Below are 20,523 nucleotides of genomic sequence, written 5' to 3'. Positions count from 1 at the left end.
ACCTGGCCAGGGGTTTGAGATTTTTAAAAGAGGAAAAAATTCAGAACTAAGAGCTACAAAGTCTAGAGCTTTCGTCTTCAGAACTGTGCCTCTGTGGCCAGCTTAGCAAAGCCCCAGGTGTGAAGGCGGTGGCGAGAGAGAAACGACAGGACCCGGGAGAGCAAAGGAAGCACAGAGCCCTGCTGCTTCCCACTGCAGGAGCAGAAAAGAGATTTTAAAAAGCCAGGCATTAGAACCTTCCTTTTTCTCCTTTTTTTTTTTTTTCCATTTTTGACCACCCCATGGCATATGGAGCTCCCAAGCCAAGGATCAGATCTGAGCCGCAGCTGCAGCAACACCGGATCTTTAACCTGCTGTGCTGGGCTGGGGATTGAACCTGGTTCCACTGCACCACAGTGGGGGCTCCAGAACCTCCCTTCTGGTACAGGGATATTTAGCACTTTATAGCACTTTAAAATTTTAAATTACTAAAAATTCTGCACATTTTCTGAAAACAAAACCCCAAAAGATGCGTCCCAAAAGGATTTAAGTTATTCGTTTTCAAACAGAAAGTAACCTGTTTGTAACATAACTGTTTCACTGGGTTCTGTGACTTGGTGTGTGATTGCTGTCATCTGCATGAAGTAATGCTGGATGTGTTAAGAGTTAGCAAAGCTAGAAATTATGGAGAAATCTTATTTTTAGTGTGATTAAAAATCAATTGGATAACATATATTTTAAAATCACAAATATCTAAAATCTATTTATAGTTAAACTTCAAATAAAGAATTCAAACTAAACGTACTGGATTTTTATCATCATTCCACAGCTAAGCTATACAGAGATTCTATTAAATTGCCACTGACAGGAAAATAAAAATACATGTACTTAAAATGCATAGAGCCAAAATTTATATAATATAGTGCCATGTCTTAATTTCTGCCTGGATAGAAACCTTAACAGGAAGATGGAATGACCTGTCGCATTGAGTGTTTAATGCAGTCAGGATTCTGGCACCAGAAGTTTTCATAGCACAGGATAATAAGACACAGTGTAGCACTCTGTGACTAAAGGACTTGTATTTTAGAAGGAAATGAATTTTTGTTCAATGTGCTCATTTGGCAACCTGTTTTTAAAAAGCTGAATTGTAAGCCTTGATGTCAAAGACTGCTGCCTGGTATCCCTTTGATGGACCATATTATGACACTCAGAGCTGCATATACAACATAAAAAAAAAGTTCTAATTATTGCCTCATGTTAGGAGTTTGCTTATGTTCCTGATTTATTTGTTATTCCAAGCTCACCTAAATGAAAACTTGCAAAAAATAAATAAATAAGCATCCTTTGACCAGAGCTTGCCAAAATAACTTCATAAAAATCTGAGTCAGAGGGGCTGAAGAATAAATAAGCATCCTTTGACCAGAGCTTGCCAAAATAACTTCATAAAAATCTGAGTCAGAGGGGCTGAAGATAGACCCCAGAAACATTTCTGTAAGGGAGAGATTTCTTAGGTAACCCTTACACTAGAGCGTGGATAAAGATGATTTGATTAGCATCACATGTGTGGTATCAATTTTAGGGTAAGAAGAGATGTTAAAGATTTTATAATAAGATCAGTTCTGCATCTCAAAACATCCAAGCCACAAATTTGATACATGAAAGGCCAAATTAGTGAATATGGGTAAAGTTCAGACAGACGTATCAAAGATAACAGGTGTTTTCTCACAAAAAGTACATATAACAATCTTAAAAGTGGAATGTCTGTACAAGTTCACAGCTTGGGATGTGGTCCAACACATCATTAATAACTAGTAATTTCCACAATGAGAATGTTTACATTTGTGACCAGCATCTGGACAGGGAAGTCGTATTTTTTACTTTGAACGTCTTTGTCTATGTGTAAATGTAGAAAGAGAATATCCCTCGGCATACTTGCACAAACAGCGCTGCAACTAAGAAGCACAAAACTCAAGAAGCCGTTTCCTAATTCTACAGTGTAGAACCGCTAGGGCTGGTGGACCCCAGCTGTTGGTTATTTATTTCCCCTAAAAGCTTATATTGAAGAAAGTGAAAGTTACTCCTTTTCTAATACTCGCAGACTTCACAGAATGGCCCTTTAAGAGACACCACCACCAGCTGTAACATGACAGTTAGTTTATGTGTGAGCCCTACACATAGATTTCACATCCATCTGACTGGAAGAGCCTGTGGCATGGATGTCGATGGGGATAATTTACGAAATGTCAAAGTCTGAAAATGCAAAAAGTTTGCTAAATCCCGTAGTTTCCGGTTTTAGACGAATCTAGTAAACATCCTATCTGTTTTAATAACTGTACACCTGCAGCGGGTTGGCTTAACTACAAGGCACATACTGTGTTTTAGAGGTTGCGTCTCCATTCCAACTCTTTCTGGAGCCAAGTGAATACCTATCAGCTTAAAAAAACTGCCATCTCTAATAGCACTGCTCCACGTGTGCCTGGGATACTCTGAGCTGAGTTGACTCCGGCAAAGTGAGGGTTTCTCTACCAGCAGGAGCCTGACTGGCCTGAGCACTCTAGTGCTGTCATCTGGGAGATGTCATCTCTCTCACATGCCACTCCGACCAAATTCCAAACTTAGAAAATCCTACTTCCCAGAATAACCCTCATTATTTACATTACAGGGTTCTTAAGGCTTTGCTGAGACATCTGCAGAGGGATTTAACAGCTCGGAACATTTTTTCCATTAATACCAGCAGTCATCTTAACCCATACCTAGAACAGACAGGATTTTAGCGACTGTTAAGTCTGCCGAAGTTCACCTCTGCAGGAGGGAAAGCTTCATCTGCAACGAGAGACTCCTGCAAACCTTAAAGCATAAGCCTCAAGCATACAATGAAATCCTTTAATTTTGCAAATGAGGACAAAGCGGAATGACTTCTCCCCAGACTTCCACTGATGCCAGAGCAGGGGCTGAGACTCGGGATTTGCTAAGGCTCCGGTGGGTGCCTTTCCCCTCCAAACCCCCATTTGTGAGACATCTCTGGGCCAGGAGGCAGATGGCCCTGCTCCTGCCCCAATGGGAACTTCCCCCTGCACTCTGGGCGCCAGGACAGGTGTGCCTAAGACTGGCTGCTAAGGGAAGTGATTCACTTCCGTCTGGAGAGAGAAGACCTTTTGCAGAAGGTTAAAAAGCACTAGCTGACTTTAGGGCCTAAAATCCTTGACAGTCTCCCTTTAATCACCCACTGACAACAGAAAAGGAAGCACTTTTTAATGGACAGCAAAGAAGGAGTTCCAGAAGGATGCACTGCTGTTTTTGTACCCTACTCCCTGAGCCTGCCATCTCGATTACCTTGCCTTTAATTCCACCCAAAGAACCAAGTGGAGGTAGGTATGAATGACAACTGGTTACAACTGAAAGATCACAGAAGAAATGCTGAAACTGGTTTAGGAAAGCATTTTTGGATGTGAGACTATTAACGATGAATTTTCTTGAACCTTCAGTCAATAATAGGTAAAATGTCAGATGGTGACGGTCGCTTAATTGCTACTGCAATTCACAAGTCCTAAGAATTGACCAGGAGGCTTTTTGTAGCCCATTATCAAAGTGTCAACACTGATTATTGCCAATATAGTTAAACAAATGCCAATTGCAGGGCAGCTGTTTTCTTTCAAATGGGTTCCAGGGAGAAGGTTATATGTTAAAAGGAATCTTCTTGTTGTGACCCTGTGACTCCATTACACAGGCTTTACTTTACCTAATAAAACCAGACACGGGTTTTGAGAAGAACTGTGCAGAACGAGGAACAAAATCTGTGTAAATCCCCAGGACTCCCTCTCTCAAGACATGGGTTTTTTTTTTTTTTTTTTTTTTTTAAGAGTCAGGTCAAATCCCCCAGAAATCAAGTGAGTCCAGTTATGTTTTCTTTTACTTGCCTGGATTCCCTGCTGAGTCGCTTGCTTGCTGGCAGCATGCTAAGACTGTCATTTGTAAAAAGCGGTCCGCTCAGCTATAATTACTAATTTGATGTCACACTGGAATTGCAGCGCAGCTGTGAAAAGATGGACCACCAGGGAGATTCGCATTTCTGTCTCATTTAGAGGGGGCTGAACTGCTGGCGCCATGAATGGAAGATGCCCTTCCATTAATAAAGGAAAGAATTAAAGAATAAAACAAGTCATAGCAGCTGTCAGAATTTGACAACGGTTTAAAAAAAAGCACTGTTCTGCTTTTTAAAAAAAATTCAAGACATCTGTACATGCGTGTTCTGATACTTGTTGCCACGAAAGTGATTCCTTTATTGTAAGAATATAACTTCTTTATTTTCCTCAGTTCCATCTTCATTATTATGCTAATGCAAATCGCACTAATTACGTGTCAAGCTCAAACTGAAAAGATGGGATTTGTCTGCGCCTGTATCATGAAATATGTGAAATGACAGTTTTAAAACTTGTCATCAACAAGTGAAAAGTGTGGGAAATTGAAACAGCTATAATGACGCACATGAAAGAAAAACGAAGAATTACTAATTAAGCCACGTCAAGGGAGATACTCTGAAAAATTGTTCAGTGCAATTTTATAACCATGGTGTAGAGAATATGGTTATACAGCGATGGCAAAGAAAATATTCTGGCAAACCATTTGGTTTCATTTAGAAAAGGCGAAAATGCAGAAAATATTTTCAGCCTTCTCCAAGGGTTTTGTAACCAGAGGGAACAGTGATTGTTTTGATAACATTTATGGTTGTATTTGTGAAGACAAAGAAGATGATGCTTTTTGGCAGAGTCAAAAATAATAACTGATTGTGGAGAGAAAACCTGAAGCCTGACAGAAAAAGGAAAGCAAAGACTTTTTTTTTTTTTTTAGAATTTAAAAACCGGGGGTTTTAAGAGTTCCACTCCATTAATACATTTCATTTATTTTTATGTACTACAGTTTAGTAACTGTTGCCTTGGTCATTGCTAGATGACAAACAAACTAGAACAGAGACACGACGTCCTGTTGTCGTCAAGGCAGGCACTGTCCCCGTGGGTCACCAGCTCTAATTACGTGTACATCCCACATCTCTAAGCTCCCCCACCCCCCGCCTGCCCCGGTGAGCACCTGTCACCTTAGAAGGGCAGGTGGATGACCTCCTGGAAGAAGAGCTATCAGGAAGCCCAAGCCCAGAAATAAAAAGCACTCAATTCTTCCTCGGGCTCTTGTGTAGACACTTTGAATGGTTTACACTACAGTAAGCTACAGTGACACAGACTGTATTTACAGAAATACCTAAATGCCTCAAATGGAGGAGATACGAATTGGCTGGTGTGCCAACATAGAATGAGGCCAGTTTATTTCGCCACTTTTTAACTTTTAAATCCAGACTCCATGAACTTGCCTTAGTACCCTGTGTAACCCCCAAACAACGTTTTTGTCAGTGAAACGTTGTAGTGAAATGCTTCCTCATTCAACTTCATGATTCATGGGGTTAATATGAATTTTTGACAAAAAGTCTTAAAAAAAAAAAAAAAAGTAGTACCATACAGCGAAGAGAAGTGTGAGCTCTGGGCCAGAACCCTGGCTGTGTCGTGTCCTGACTGTGGGACAAGGTCTGAGCCTGTCAGGGAACTTGGTTCACACAAAGGAAGTGATACCAGCACCCACATCAAGGGGCTGGTCAGGGCAGTTCGCACGGGCCCGGCTCGGGTCAGGCATGGCCACCTTTCCAAGTCCCGGGACAATGAGACAAACACCACCATCTCCCAGGTAGTATTTCGCCTCTGCCCCCAGGTGCGATGCAGCGTGGGAACTGAGGCTTCTGGGTCTTGGATCTGCCACACGCGAGGAAGGGCAATCGGACCTTGACCCTCAAGGGGCTCCCATCCGATTTCTCTGCGCCCCCCTCTGAGGGAGAGGATTTGAGGAACAATCTGCACACGTTCAGCGTGTGATAGAAGCAGCCTCAGAAAAGTGGCTTTCTGCTAAACACAGTCTCATTTTCATGTCTTTTCACAGAAACCTGCCCCAGTAAAGGGCTAAACGTCTCTGGTGGGGGGGGGCGGGGGCGGGGTGGAACCGTGGTGAATGCCAGCAGGTCCTGGAAAGCACGAGGGCCCAGAGGCAGCAAGAGGAGGGACAGGTCGCTAACCGACTGCTCTGCTCCCGATGAAGAGACGGCACAGCCACATCAGCTACCGTGGTCTCCTTCATTCGTGTCCTTGCTCAGAACGCGGCGTGCCACCGCGCTCACCCCACTGGCTGCAACTGTCTGTCTGGGCACTGGTTCCCGCCAGAGCAGAGCAAGCCCCTGGGGGTGGGACCTGAAGAAATGGAAATGAAGGGGTGGGGGGAGCTGCTGTAGTCGTGAGAGACTTGGGCACAAAGTAAAAATGGAGTGACCATGCCCAGCGGTGGCTGGCATCGTGTCCACACTCTTGGGCTGCTTCTGACGCTAGTCTGTTTCTTTTAACAGCCCAGGAGAAAATCCCGCTGCTACTCAGCCTCTGAGTTTCTCATGGACTAAAACTTAAGACACTTGCTTGAGTCTCTGGCACCTGGAAGAAACGTTTACATAGCAATGTGGAAGTAGACAGCTTATCGTCTTCTGCTGCTTTTGGTCAAAGCTGGTGCCTTCGAGGTGATTTACAGGGGGGTTGGCCGTGTGAAAATGTATTCCCTGGGGCACAGTCCAAAACTCAAACCGTGAGAGAAGGAGCCACCCTCCCCTCTTCTGTGCCTCACTTCTTAACCTGCTGCCACCTGGGTTTCTGCTCTCCTCACCATCACTGACGAGGTGGCGGGGGACTGCCCTGCTGATAAAGCCAATGGGTAATTCTCAGTCCTCATCCCACCTGCCCGCACAGGTGCCCGGGACCTGGGAAAGTGCTCTTCCTCCGGTCCCTGGGATGCCTCTGGAGTGCAAGTCTCATGAACTGGGGCGCTGGACACAGAGGCATTTCTCATCCTGCTTGGCAGCATGCTTGCTCATACTAGACGCTCAATAAGTATGTGAACAAATGACCCAGGCTTTCCTCCTCACTGCCTGTCTGGCTGGTCTTTTGCAGGCTCTTCCTTTACCCAACCCCTTAAATGATGACCTACTGGGGGCGCCAGACGTGCTTCTCTTCTCCCCAAAACTCGTCCTGGGTGACCTCATCTAGGCATCCCTGTCTTTACTGCTCATCCTCTCTGGAGGTTTCCTAAGCCCTTTTTTCCCAGTGGAAGCCCTCTCGGCAGCCTCTCGTGGGACCTCTGTTCTCTTGCCATGCTGACGTTTCTAGTACTGCGCCTGCTTTCCTCCCTTTTTCAGTGAGTGGGATCAACACCTGCCCACTGTCCAAGCCAGAAACTTGGGGGTCATCCTGAACCCCACCCTCCCTCCACACACACCCTGGTACCACTCACCTCCCAGATTAGCTCCAACTTCTGTGGCTTCCTAAATCTCTGCTGTACCCTCTTCCAGCAACCCAGGGCAGGCCACCATCCAGGTCATTTCAACAGCTGGTCCTGCTCACCTCTGTGGCCTCCCCTCCCCTCCAATGAAAGCGCCAAGCGCTCCCTCTCTTGTACGCTCTGCTCTTTCCTGCCTCTTTCTCTAGCTCACCCTTGCTTGTCCTTCAGGTTTCCAACCACCACCTCTTTCAGGAAGACCACCCAGCCAGACTTTAGGTGCCCTTGCTCCATGTTCCCTAGCAATGCACTGATCATGTAGTACTGTCACTTCCAGTTTAACGTCCACAGTGCTTTGCTGGACCGGTCTGTGCGATTCATTATTTTAACCCCTGAAGATAAGACAGTGACCAAAAAGACATTCACAACCTTCTGGGTGCATTAAGTAAAAGGGCATTTCCAAATCTATAAAACTGAATGATAGCATCCTAAACATTTAATTTAAAAACAAACACCCATGAGCTCAGCTTTCAAATGGTTTGGTCAAGAAATGGCACTTCAGCGTGAGGAGGAGGAGCTGGGCGCGAGCGGCACCTTCCATGTAAGCAGCTGCTGGTTTGGTTTACGTACAGAAAGCTCTTTCCACACTCTTAAACTGCTTCCAGGTGAATCTGTCTAAACTTGCATAATCGACAGAATGTTGTTCAAATATTACCTCATGTCCAGTGACTCAGGAAAAGGTAAGTTTCCTCGTCCCTAAGTCTTTGTACAAAAAATACTCTAATCGGATCTTAACACTTTCTGGTTGGAAAGGAGTTTGAGGGTGAGGCAAGCCAATGTTTTACAGGTGAATTTGAAGCCCAACACCATCATTTTACAGGTGAGAGAACTGGGGCCCAGAGGTAAAGACACAGACTCAAGGTCACACCTGGCCTGCTGGCCGTAAAGTGGGGTTAGGACCCGGGTGCTGAGGGACCTGCCAAGTTTGGATCGTGTTGACCTTGGAGGCGGCAGGATTTCAAGATCACATTGATGAGCAATGTTTCACCCACAAACACCACTGGCCTTGCTCGGCAGGGCAGCTCACGCGAGGAGGAACTGGGGCAGAGGGAGGTGGCAGGCGTCACAGCGAGAGGGCGAGAAAGAAGGATGCAGAGCACAGGGGAGAGAGACAGGCACTTACCTTTTCTTTGTCACTAGCTTCCCTGGCCACTGTGGAACCCTGGAACAGAAAGAATGAATGAAAATATGCACACGCGTGGCATCGGTTTCGTGCTGCAACACACACACGGTCCAGGCAGAGCGTGGAAATACACGAGCACCAGCTCTGTTTTGGAGCCTCATCCGAGGTCAGCATTGCACCCCTTGCAGGTATTTCTGCCTCCCGGCCCCAACCCCTTCCCTGTCACGTCACCTGTGCTGTCCTTGCCCTGGTTCTCATCCTGCTGGAAATCAGAAAACCCGACAGTCCTAGATGATGCCTTTGCAAACGCTGGGTCCAAATCCTGCTCTCCTCACCTCAGCTGCCAGACACAGCCGGTCGGAGGGTCTTCAAAGTGAGGTGGGCCACCAGCCAGCCGCAGAGACCAAGGCCTCTTTCCCGCCCGCATCTTCTGGAGGGGGGCAGGCTAAGCCCCTGCCTTTGTCCCCTGGTTTAGGGTCACAGATGAACGTGCTCTCCTCACGTACTGTGGGTGAGCCCAGCGGGTGCTGTCTGGCCCCGTCTGCTTTGGAGGCCCCTCCAGACACACATGCATCCCTTTTGTGAAGAATCCAGGCTGAGTGTAAAGTGGAAGAAAACACAGTTCTTGGGCTCAGGAATTTGTACTCCACCGAGCTGGTTTTCAAAAGGATGCTCTCAGTTCTGAGGTGGGGGTGGGGTGGGGAGGAGGGCCCTGGGGTAGAGTTTAAGAACAGAAACTGCCCTTTGTTCGTGGAAGATCTTAATGCAAAAAAAAAAAAAAAAGATTGGGAAACAACTGGGCAGTGATTTCCTAACTTTAATACAACTGTGAATACTCTGTGCTCCCTGGTGCCCACGCAGTGTCTTCCCAGCGGAATAATCGCCTGGGGAGCTCACAGCCCAGTTTGCTGCTCTCCTTCCCCTCAGGCACTGGGCGTCCACACTGCCCTGAGGTGAGCAGAGGGATCTGGTCACCTGACCACCTTCTAAAGACACATTTATGGGCCCAGAATACGTGCATATAGCCATTCATTAAGAGAATGGCTATATGACTTGGGGAAAGTTAAAGCAGTTTCTAGACTGGCCATCCTTCAGATTCTGGCTCTGTGACCATCTTGCATGCAGGCAGCTCAGGCTTTCGTTAAGACACGTGTGACCTGTCGTTCACAGATGGGAGCCAAGCCCAGGCCAGAAGCTCCCCGGGGCTAATTCTCCACCCCGGCGCTCAGCATCCCCAGGTCTGGTGGATCTGAGAGACCCTGCTGCCAGCCCAGGGAAGATGCTCGTAGCTTCTTGGGGCTGTGTCAGAGGAGCACAGAGCTGACCCAGCAAGCGAAGAGGAGCCATGGGGGTTGGCAGTGAAGGAAAGCCCTCTGCCGCCTGAGCTCAGCAGCTTCCGCTGGCAGTGGACTGCTTTCCTTCCTTCACGGATTCTGGAACATGGTCCACAAATATCTTCCTCTACGTGCTGAATGCTAAGAAAGAAGGTTTCCAAATTAAAAGGGGGTAATTAGTACTTGAGTATTAAATACTTGTAATACCTGGGTTTTGCATTAGTAACAGTTGAGTAATTCCTACACTTATGGGCAGAGGAGGAAACTATTCCTCTTTGTAGCTTTAGCCAATTTTTTAAGTCTGTGTTTCCCCCTCCTACAGTATAATTCACTCTGCTGCTGATTCTCGGTGACAATTCGTCTCTATGTAAATGCAGATCATTAGCCTGGAAAAAACTCATCCAAATTTAAATTCATTCAGAATGAAAAATTAAAACAAAATTAAAAAGGTAAGTCAGTCGAGACCAAGCGTTTGAGCCATGAAATGATGCCAGAAGTCCAGGTGCCCCGACAACTGAAAGTCCTGGTGAGAACAGAGCTCATTTATTCTACAAGCTAAAAAGGGAGCTGAAATCATAACGTGCAAGGTTAAATTAAAACTATAATACCTAGTCTATAAGCATAATTCACAGCAGGATATGCTGACTGGCTGCCTGCTCAAATGAGGCACTATCTTAAACATTTGAGGAGGATAAAAAAGTAGGACTGAAAAAATTGCTTTTAAGTGACTTACTCACTAGTAGAATGGGTGAGACAACCAAAATCACCCACCACAGGCTATTGCTGGACATGACGGGTACATATCTCTTTAACCCTCACAAATACCCAGCAAGGGAGATAAAATAATGTTTCACAGACCAAGAAACTGGCTCATAAAGGTTCAGCATCTTGCATGGAGCTAACAGGTAATAAAACCAGGACCTGTAGCTTCTGAGGTCATCGGGATTCTTACATGGGTGAGTCAGACCCACAGGCAGACCCCTTGATACTCAGCAGAGTGAGCTCTTTGCAACAGAGATGGTGGCCAAAGGGCCTGTAGGGTGGCTGGGATTTCCAGGGAACAAAAACAGCTATGACTCGGAGGCAGGACAGAGCAAGACTGTACTTGGGAAGCTTATATGGTTGAGCCGCACTCCAAAGGGGAGATGAGCCCAGACCACTTCCCCACTCTTAGACTAGCATCTCTCAGTGCAGTTCAGCACCCAGGGGGCTCAGGACTCTTTGAGGAGTTGTGACTTTCTTTGCAGACCATCTTTCTGACAATACTGAGACACTATTAGCCCTTTTCATTATTTACTATTTGCACAGATACTGCAAAAACAATGGTGGGTAAAAAACTGTTGGCAGCTTAGCACACATCCAACAGTGGCCCCAGATGGTACTCCTGGAGTTTGACATAAAATAGATTATCCTTGAGGAAGCAGTGACATCAGTCTTATTAAATCCTGACCTGGGAGGACAGATCTTGCCAACAGTCTGTGTGGGGAGTCCGTACAAAGCATTTCTGTTTAAGAACAGAAATTTTTTTTGGTGATGGTTTGAGTTACGAGCTGAACTAGCCACTTTCTTCAGGAAACATTTTTATAGGCGAGGACACTGGGAATCTGTTTATTCCAGTTGGCATTTAGCAGGCATAAGAACTAGCTGCTGGCTCGGCTGTATGCTGTCACTTCATAGGAAGCAACTGGTGAAATTTAAGCTTTCAAGTGAAAATGAAAAACAAATTTAAGCGTCAACCCACCACCCCCAGCTTGGCAGCTTCTCACGCCTTTTCTGATGAGGCAGGTGATGGAGAGGTTAGTGTGGCTGCTTGACACTGGATGATGAAGTGTGGTGCTGGTGAGAGGCATGTAGCTCAGCCCGTCGTTCTGAATGCCCAAAGCAGGAGGTTTCAGACCCACACCTTTTTTAAAAAGTTCACGGATGTGATTTTAGATTCCACACTGTAACTCAGCTTTGAGAAATGACCGCTTGTCAGGGCAGGTCTAACATCAAAGAAAAATATCCGCGAACTTCTGAAAAAGTTTAAACAACCCCTTCCTTCCCTTTTCACTACATATCTGTGTGAGGTCTGATTTTCTTCATACACTTCAGTCAGATAACCTGGCAAGAGACTGAGCGCAGAACCAGAGAGAACCTTCCAACCATCTCATACTAAATCAGACATTAAAGAGCTCTGCAAAGATGCGAAACAGGTGCCACCTACCTCACTAACTTCTGATTTGGAAGAGAGTTCTCTTTCATAAAGGTATGCTAACATGTAATGGCTTGACTATTTTATATTAAGTTTTAAAAAATTTCTCATTTCTAACATTGTAAATATCAGCAGACAAAACTTCTGTAAGCAGAAGCTTCCGGGGGTCCTTTAAGGAATTTAAAGTTTTGGGGGGGGATCCTCCTTGAAGGACTTTCACTTTGAGATCCACTGATGAAGCCCAAAGATTGGCAGACCTTTTCTGAAAAGGGTCAGAGGGTAGGTGTTTGGGGGCTCTGGGGTCCAGGGCGGTTTCTGTGGGAACCACCCAACTCCGCCATCACTGCGTAACGTGGTACAGAACCCACGGGCACAGTGGGATTCGGATAATACCATCTATGAAACGGCTACATTGGACTTGCCACGCAGGCAGGTGGTAGTCTGCCAGCCCCTGACCAGGACCCGATCCCTGCACTCAGGCCCCTCACTCCCTGTCCTTTGAGACGGCCCATCCCCAGGCCTGTTCCTCGGCCTACGCCCTCGCCTCCCTCAGGTCTGCCCTCAAGTCCTCCTCTCAGGAAAGCTTCCCTGACCCCCTATGCAGAACTGCACCCCGTCCCCAGCCTTCCTTCCTCTACTCTGTCCTCAGCACTGACCGCTCCCTCGGATACGACGGATTCACGCTTTTCACCTAGTGTCCGTCTGTCCCCACCAGAGTGTCGGCTCCCTGAGTGCAGGTTTGGTCTGTTTTGTTCCTCACCCTATTCCCAGCACCTGAAGCAGTGTCTGGCACAGAGCTGGTGGCGAAGAAGACAGAGGTGGTATCTCTCGGGTACAAGTGACCGTTGCTTCACACAAAGGAGCGCCCTGCTGGCTGCCTGGTGGCTTTAAGCTCCGAGGGCCGCCCACGTGCTCTGCACAGTCAAGTCGAGCATGTACAGCCTGGACGAGCAAACTTAATCAACACTCACGGAAATCAAGCTCACCTTTAAGTCGTACTTCCTATATACAGATAAACGGTGGCTGAACACATTCCTCGTAACAATCACATATATTTCAACTCCGTCAACATTGAGCCGGTACATGCCCAGGAACTGGGGAAGAAGGGTGATCCCATGACATTCCACTATATACTGCAGAGGAGAGGAAGAAAAAGGGGGAAATGACTCCGTCAAAAGGTGTTCATTCAGATGTAAAATGTAACTCTTCCGCCTGTGGTATTTATACAAAGTGATCATGGCTCATACAACCAGTAAGGTTCTCTTTACCAAAAACGACCCATGTTCGTCCTGCTGAACTGCAGACACAGATAAGAAAATTCAAGTTTATCTCCAGAGATATTTTTTTAACATTCCAAACTAATTTGTAAAGTCAAAACTTGGATAAGTGGAGTTCCCGTGGTGGCTCAGTGGGTTATGAACCCGACTAGTATCCATGAGGACGTGGGTTTGAATCCCTGGCTTCGCTCAGTGGGTTAAGGATCCCGTGTGGCTGTGGCTGTGGCATAGGTCACAGACGCGGCTTGGATCTGGCGTTGCTGTGGCTGTGACGTAGGCTGGCAGTCGAAGTTCCGATTCAATCTCTTATCTGAGAAGTTCCATATGTCGAGGCTGTAGCCCTGAAAAGCAAAAAAAAAAAAAAAGCAAAAGCCAAAACAAAACAAAAAAACCTTGGATAAGTAGTGTAAGGTCAGAGGACAAGTGACTGGTCTTTTCTGTAATTCCTTTGAGTTGAAATCACACTCTACTTGGGGCTGCCAAGGTCCTCCCTGAAAGCCCTGATGATGATTTTATGGGGCCGGGGGAGCATCACTTGGCCACTAAAGATCAGCCCTTTCATTAGTGTTGAGGTCAAGGTTAAAGAGAAAACTGTGGAGAAAGCTCAGTGTTAGAAGCTGGGAGAGTTGGGCTCCAGTCTTGGTTTTCCTGTTTCTTATTCAGACACTAATGTTGAAGCTAAGTTGCCCATCAGAGCAGCGGGATGCAGAGAGATGGAAATTCTTTGGCTCCATGTTGGATTCATGAAGTCACTGGACAAGTCCCAGCACTGATACCATCTAGAGAGTTGCAAAAACACAACATGAGTTTCTTGGTCTCTAATGACCATACCCCTAAACGGCCACAAGATGGAGACACTTTTCAAAAGACCATCTTTATAAACTGGGTCCCAGGGCACTCTCCAAAGGGAACTTCGGTTTTCCTTTCTTTACAATGGGGGGGGGGGGGGGAGAAGATTTAAAAAAAAAAAAAAAAAAATTATGCCAATCATAGATGTGTGAAATCCCTAGGATAATGAACAGCATGAATAGGATGAGTCCAAAACTGTAAAAATCATACTCATTTACAGAGAGACGCATAGAAGAATGGTATTCATTCATGGTGATGGTGAAACCTGGGCAACTGCTTTCTTCCTTTTAAAAAAATTATACTGTTGGAATTTTTCTGGTTTACAGTGAGACTTTTACAAAAAAATAATCAGAATGCCTTTCAAACTTTTTAGTGATAAACACTGTCAATAACAACTCTGATAATACTGAACCATCTTGAGGTTTTTTTTAAGCCTGTGGTTTTTAGCATTAAAGAAAAGGTGAACAGCATCAATACAGGAGTTTGATTTTTGCCCCTCTGAGTTTTGGCAGACTTTAAAGATGCTCCTGCCCTTTTAAAAAAATCTTCGTGATTGGAGTTCCTGTCTGGTGCAGGGGTTAACGAATCCGACTAGGAACCACAAGGTTTCGGGTTCGATCCCTGGCCTTGCTCAGTGGGTTGGGGATCTGGCGTTGCTTTGAGCTGTGGTGTAGGTTGCAGATGTGGCTTGGATCCCGCGTTGCTGTGGCTCTGGCATAGGCTGGCGGCTACAGCTCTGATTAGACTCCTAGCCTAGGAACCTCCATATGCCGCAGGAGCAGCCAAAGAAAAGGCAAAAAGACAAAAAAAAAAAAATCTTCGTAACCATAACTGAGCTATGTATTTCAGTGTGATGGATTTTTCTGAGTCTCACCCAACCTGTTCTTAATCTGAAGTCAGATCAGAGGAACCTTTTTTCTGTGTCTCATCTTTCAAGAAAACCCTGTAAATTAATTAACTGGAGTTTTGCTAATATAAAACAGGCGGCAAAGAGCTCTTGGCTGAAAAGATTTCTCACGTCTGATATAAAGAAATGTGTTAAAGAAGTGGTCGTCTGATGCCTCTGAAGAGGGATGATTGGATGGGCCTTAAAAACAGAGACCAGGGGAGCTGTGTAAGCTCAGCAGGAAGGATGCAGGTTTCCGAGCCAGAAAGATGTGGGGGGCCCGCCTGGTGCCTCCATCCACCCGCTGTGAGATCCTGGGCAAGTCACTAACCGCGCTGCATTTCAGGTTCATCTTCTGGAAAACAAGCACCCAAATTCGTGCCAAGAAGGTGACAGTGAGGCTTACAAGACAGGAGGGTGTCCAAATACCTCGCCCAGTGCCTGCATCTGTACTACCCTTTCTCCTACTGCAGAGGATGAGGAGCAGTTATTTTCATTCAAAACTGACAAGACATTTTAATAGTACGCTTCTCTGCTCTGTGCTCCAGACTGACTCACAGACACGGTCTGGGGGCGCACAGGCTTCGGTCTGGCCGTTCAGTTCCCCAACTTGTGTGCTCTTCTGCTCAGATTATTCGCGTTGTGGCCTATCTTCTAAAAGTCCTGCTTGGCAGAAGATGTCTCCTGGGTCACAATCTCTGCACCGAGCCACAGAAAGCCACCGCAGAAAAGAGCAGGTACGAGCCCTGACTCCTACCGACGAATACGTTAAAGAAGCCTGAAAACTACAGAAGGAGTCACTGACCAGCTTTTTTCTACCCAGAGAAAAACACACGTAGAGATTACATTCTGCAAGTGTTCTAGCTTTCAGATTAGATCAATTACTGTATATTTAAAAGCTGATCAGATTTGACCCACTTCACCAGCAAGTTACTATGTGCACTTTCTCAAAGGCAAGGCTCACGGATAAGGCTCTTTGATGAATGCTTGGAAGAAGATATTTGGTAACCTTAAAACTTCTGCATTTATAAATATGTACAAAACCACAATTGCAGGAAATCTATCATGTTAGAGTCCCAGTAATGACAAGCAGCAGTTGGTACCAAAGCTTTAGAAGAGCATATATGGGCCAAAACTTTGTAGAAGAGAAAATTCTTCCCATGAATCAAATTTCGGGGGGGGGGGGGAGAAATATGCTATTTCACCTCAGTGAAAGAACGAAAGACTCACTGTTCTATGAACACCGTGGCTTGGGACCCTAGACTGTAACACCAGGAGTCACTGCGTGTGACAGCTGACATAGAGAGCCCCAAATAGGAGTTCCCGTCATGGTGCAGTGGTTAATGAATCTGACTAGGAACCATGAGGTTGCAGGTTCGATCCCTGGCCTTGCTCAGTGGGTTAAGGATCCGGCGTTGCCGTGAGCTGCGGTGTGGGTTGCAGATGCAGCTCAGATCCCACATTGCTGTGGCTATGGTGTAGGCCGGTGGCTATGGCTCCAATTAGACCCCTAGCCTGGGAACCTCCATATGCTGCAGGAGCGGCCCTAGAAAAGGCAAAAGAAAAGGAAAAAAAAAGACCAAAAAAAAAAAATCCCCAAATATTAATTCCTCAGATTCCTCACCAGCTGACGGAGGAAGCACTGTGCATATGCTGATGCTGGGGGGCACCCCCTGCCCCCAAGGCACACACACAGCTCCTGGAGGTCCCTCATCCAGGGAGATGGTAAACGCATGGCCACGCCACACTGCTGAGCCTTCTGGTCCAGCTCCACATTTACTAGCTGTGTGACCTTGGGGGCACTGTTCAACCTCTCTGTGTCTCTGTATTTGGAGAAGGGGGTAATATTAGTACATAGAGCACAGAGGTGAGGATCAGGGAAATGGCACTGGGGGTGCTGCCGGTGACTCCAACAGGAGCAGGATGAAACCGAGACCCTGGGGAGGGCGGGGCGGGGAGAAGGGCGGGAGGGGGGAAGGAAGGAAGCGGGGGAGGGCGAGGGAGGCAGGCTTCCCACCCGGTGTACTCCTAAAATGCTCGCAGAGAAACGGATTCTGTTTACAGCGCTCTGCCTCAGAGTCCCTGCTCTCACCCATCACACCCTCCTGCCTTCTGCTCATTCCGTCTAAATGCATGATGGGAACCCCCAAGGTCAAGGACTCCATAGACCAGAGACCCTCCAAAAACGAACAATATTGCATGTGGGCGTATGCATGTGTTTATAAAGTAAGGTGATATTTTAAAGAATATGAAACCCCCCCAAATTACATTTCTCACTCACGTTGCTTTTACAAGCACTATTGTAAATCTGAGCACTGTCCCTTCAAAAGCCTAAACATCACTGACAAATTAATGATCTGTAAACAAATGCTTCAAAGATTATTTTAAAAGGCCGTATTGTTGGCGCTACAATATCATGATCAGTTTTTTGGCATGAGCACCCTTTTTAATAGTGAAGAACAGTCTCAGCATCTTTTTTTTTCAGTGGCTGCAACCGAGGTGTATGGAAATTCCCAGGCCAGGGATCAAATCTGAGCCACAGCTGCAACCTATGCTGCAGCTGTGGCAACACCAGATCCTTCACCCATTGCACTGGGCCAGGGATCAAACTCACACCTCCACAGCAACCCAAGCTGCTGTAGTTGGACTCTTAACCCACTGTGCCACAGGGGGAATGCCTATTAATTTCTTTTTAACACTGGCCAGCTAAGAATCTAACCATCTAAGGAAGAATATTTGCTTCCTCCCTTTCACATGCTTAACTTGCAATTCTTGTAATTCCAGGGTCGCTCTTTAAAAAAGCGTAGATCTTTCTTTTACTTGCAACCACTGTCCTGACGCTCAAGGCCACCCTTCCCCACAAGGTGAAGGACGGAATGGACATGGGGCCTCCCCACCTGCCGTCTTAACACCTCAGTTTACAGCCTCACAGGTGCAGGGTCCCAGTGCCACCCAGGAGACTCTTTCTAGAGGTCAGATGACTCTGTGGACCTCTGTCCCCTGCCACTCTGAGGTCTCAAGGGAGCCAAGAGGCCACAAATGGACCAAACATTGGGCAACGCTGGTCACCTGGAACTCGGGGCACACGTCGGACAGAGGGATGCTCTTCCGTGAGGGCCCTGCCGCGTGGATACAGGACCCAGAGCCTGCCTTGCAGCGGCTCCTCAGAGCTGGCCCTTTCCGGAGGCACTCCCATCTCTGGCACAGAGCCAACCTGCTAATTCCACCTGGGCAGGCTCTCTAGGTCACCTGCAGCCAGGCCAACCTCCTCTCACAACCAACAGGGAAGGTCTGTCGGCACCTGGACTGGCAGCTTTCAGATGCTGGCAATTCAGTGATGACACTGAGCTTCCCTCTGAACCCGGTGCCTAATTTTTAAAAAGTGACCTTGACGATCATCGATTCTTCTTACGCTCTCTGGACGGAGCTAAAACCATCACAAGGATTCTCGGGGTCAGGATCCACATTCTCAGTGTGAAATGCACCCCAGCACCTATGTTTGCATTTTTCAAATATTGTTTTTATTATTTTTTTCACTTTTGCATTTTCATAGTTGGATGCCTGGTGTCACCTCGCACTGTTACTGATCAGTGGCTTCTGTGTTTTTCCAGAGTGCCTCAGACACTCGTATTCACTGGCAATATTTGTCTATAACCTGTTCCCAACAACGACAGCTTTTACTTTTTCCTGTCTTCTTTTAAAAAACCTCATGTGTAACTTCATGTCACCAATAAAGGCAAATTTTATCTCTTCATTAGACTCCCTTAGAACTTCTTCTGGGATAAGTGGCTTCTGAGAACTATAATGGAATGATAAACTGATGTGGTGAGATTGAAATTTAAAAACATAAAATGCGACACCCACGAGATCTGTTTCCTTTGCTCTTTGACGCTCAACAAGAATAACAAGTGTTATGAATCCTCGATTTGTTGCTGCTTCTTGTGCAAAATGAAATGCCATTAAAAGATGCACGGCTGACTGAAGGTTTCAGTAGAGAGGATTCCAAGTGATGAACAGGAACGGATAAATATTTCTCTCTCTACATGACAGTGTGAACCCGGGCTCTGGCTCTTGGAAATTGCTCTTATTATCATGTTTCACTCATTTTTTTTTTAAAGAGGCTTGAAGTAACAATTTAATATAGCATCAAATTAATACTTCAGTGAAAAGTCTTGTTTCAGCTAATGGTTTTGAAAGGTTAAATTATCTGTAATCCTTATTGTGCCTTTGCCTATGTATACAGATCACTGCAACAGTGTTTTTTACGGGGGGGGAGGACAGAGAGAGAGAGAGAAGGGGGAAGGAAGAAAGAAAAGGAAAAGAAAAAAGAAAACGAAAAAGGAAGGAAGAAAGAAAAAAAGAAAGATGGAGTTCCCACTGTGGTGCAGTGGGTTAGGAACCTGACTGAATGGCTCAGGTCACTGCAGAGGTGCAGGTTCAATCCCCAGCCCCAAAAGCAGTGGGTTAAGGACCCAGCATTGCTGTAGCTGCTCCATAGGTCACAGCTGTGTCTTAGATTCAGTCCCTGGCCTGGGAATTTCCATGTGCTGGGACTGCGGCCATAAAAAAAGAAAGGAAGGGAAGGAAGAAAGAAGTTAAGGTCTTCGTTTAGAAGGAAGCCAAAAAAGAATGTAAGGATGACTCCATTCCAGCTGCTATCAGTACAAGATGGTACTGCTTTTTAAAAATGTAATAGGAGTTCCCGTCGTGGCGCAGTGGTTAACGAATCCGACTAGGAACCATGAGGTTGCGGGTTCGGTCCCTGCCCTTGCTCAGTGGGTTAACGATCCGGCGTGGCCGTGAGCTGTGGTGTAGGTTGCAGACGCGGCTCGGATCTGGCATTGCTGTGGCTCTGGCGTAGGCCGGTGGCTACAGCTCCGATTAGACCCCTAGCCTGGGAACCTCCATATGCCGCGGGAGCGGCCCAAAGAAATAGCAAAAAGACAAAAGAAAAAAAAAGTAATAAAAATCAGGCTGAGAAGGAACAAACATTCCTCTGCGGTACTGACAAACATTCTTGGGGCTGAGAGACTGCAGAATCAACCTGAATGCAAACACTGGGGCTCCTAAGTCTGTTACACTGACCCATAAATAACATCGTCATTAAAGATGAAATGACTTTGCAAAAAACACCTCACCGTAAGTACAGAAAGCATTTACTAAAATGCAGAATGACTGCCCCAGGCATCACAGTATGAGGCGCCCTGGAGGCCCTGCCACCCAGCCTCCAGCTGGCAGCTCCTTCTAGGCCTCCCCCTGTCACTGTGGCCCAACACAGCATCTTCTGGGTGGGCGACCCCAAAGGGCCCCAGTGTGCTGGCTGTGGTCTGCGGGGGGTGCTGCCTGGCAGGCAGTCTGCCCTCTCCCTCCACGCAGGCCTCTCCTCTTCCTGCACCAGCTTCCATCCCTGATCCGTATCCTGACCCCACACACCCTGCGTGGCCTTCCGCTTCACCAGTCACTCCTGA

The 20,523-nt window shown here is 46.6% G+C and overlaps 1 protein-coding gene across 3 annotated transcripts in view; it reads right to left on the bottom strand.

Moving 5' to 3' along the window:
• The window catches only part of PIP4K2A (phosphatidylinositol-5-phosphate 4-kinase type 2 alpha), a 184,445-nt gene that overhangs the window by 26,395 nt on the left and 137,527 nt on the right, over positions 1-20,523 (bottom strand). For all 3 annotated transcript variants that reach the window (XM_047755045.1, XM_047755043.1, XM_047755044.1), the window contains 2 exons: positions 13,030-13,176; positions 8,516-8,554 (listed from right to left, as the gene is read on the bottom strand). In XM_047755045.1, the coding sequence (XP_047611001.1) occupies positions 8,516-8,554; positions 13,030-13,176 (186 nt within the window). The remainder of the gene's footprint in view (positions 1-8,515; positions 8,555-13,029; positions 13,177-20,523) is intronic.

This window comes from Phacochoerus africanus, chromosome 12 (assembly GCF_016906955.1).
Source record: "Phacochoerus africanus isolate WHEZ1 chromosome 12, ROS_Pafr_v1, whole genome shotgun sequence".
NCBI lineage: Eukaryota > Metazoa > Chordata > Mammalia > Artiodactyla > Suidae > Phacochoerus > Phacochoerus africanus.
The sequence above is the reverse complement of the archived record's forward strand: the minus strand, read 5'-3'. Positions and strand labels throughout refer to the sequence as shown.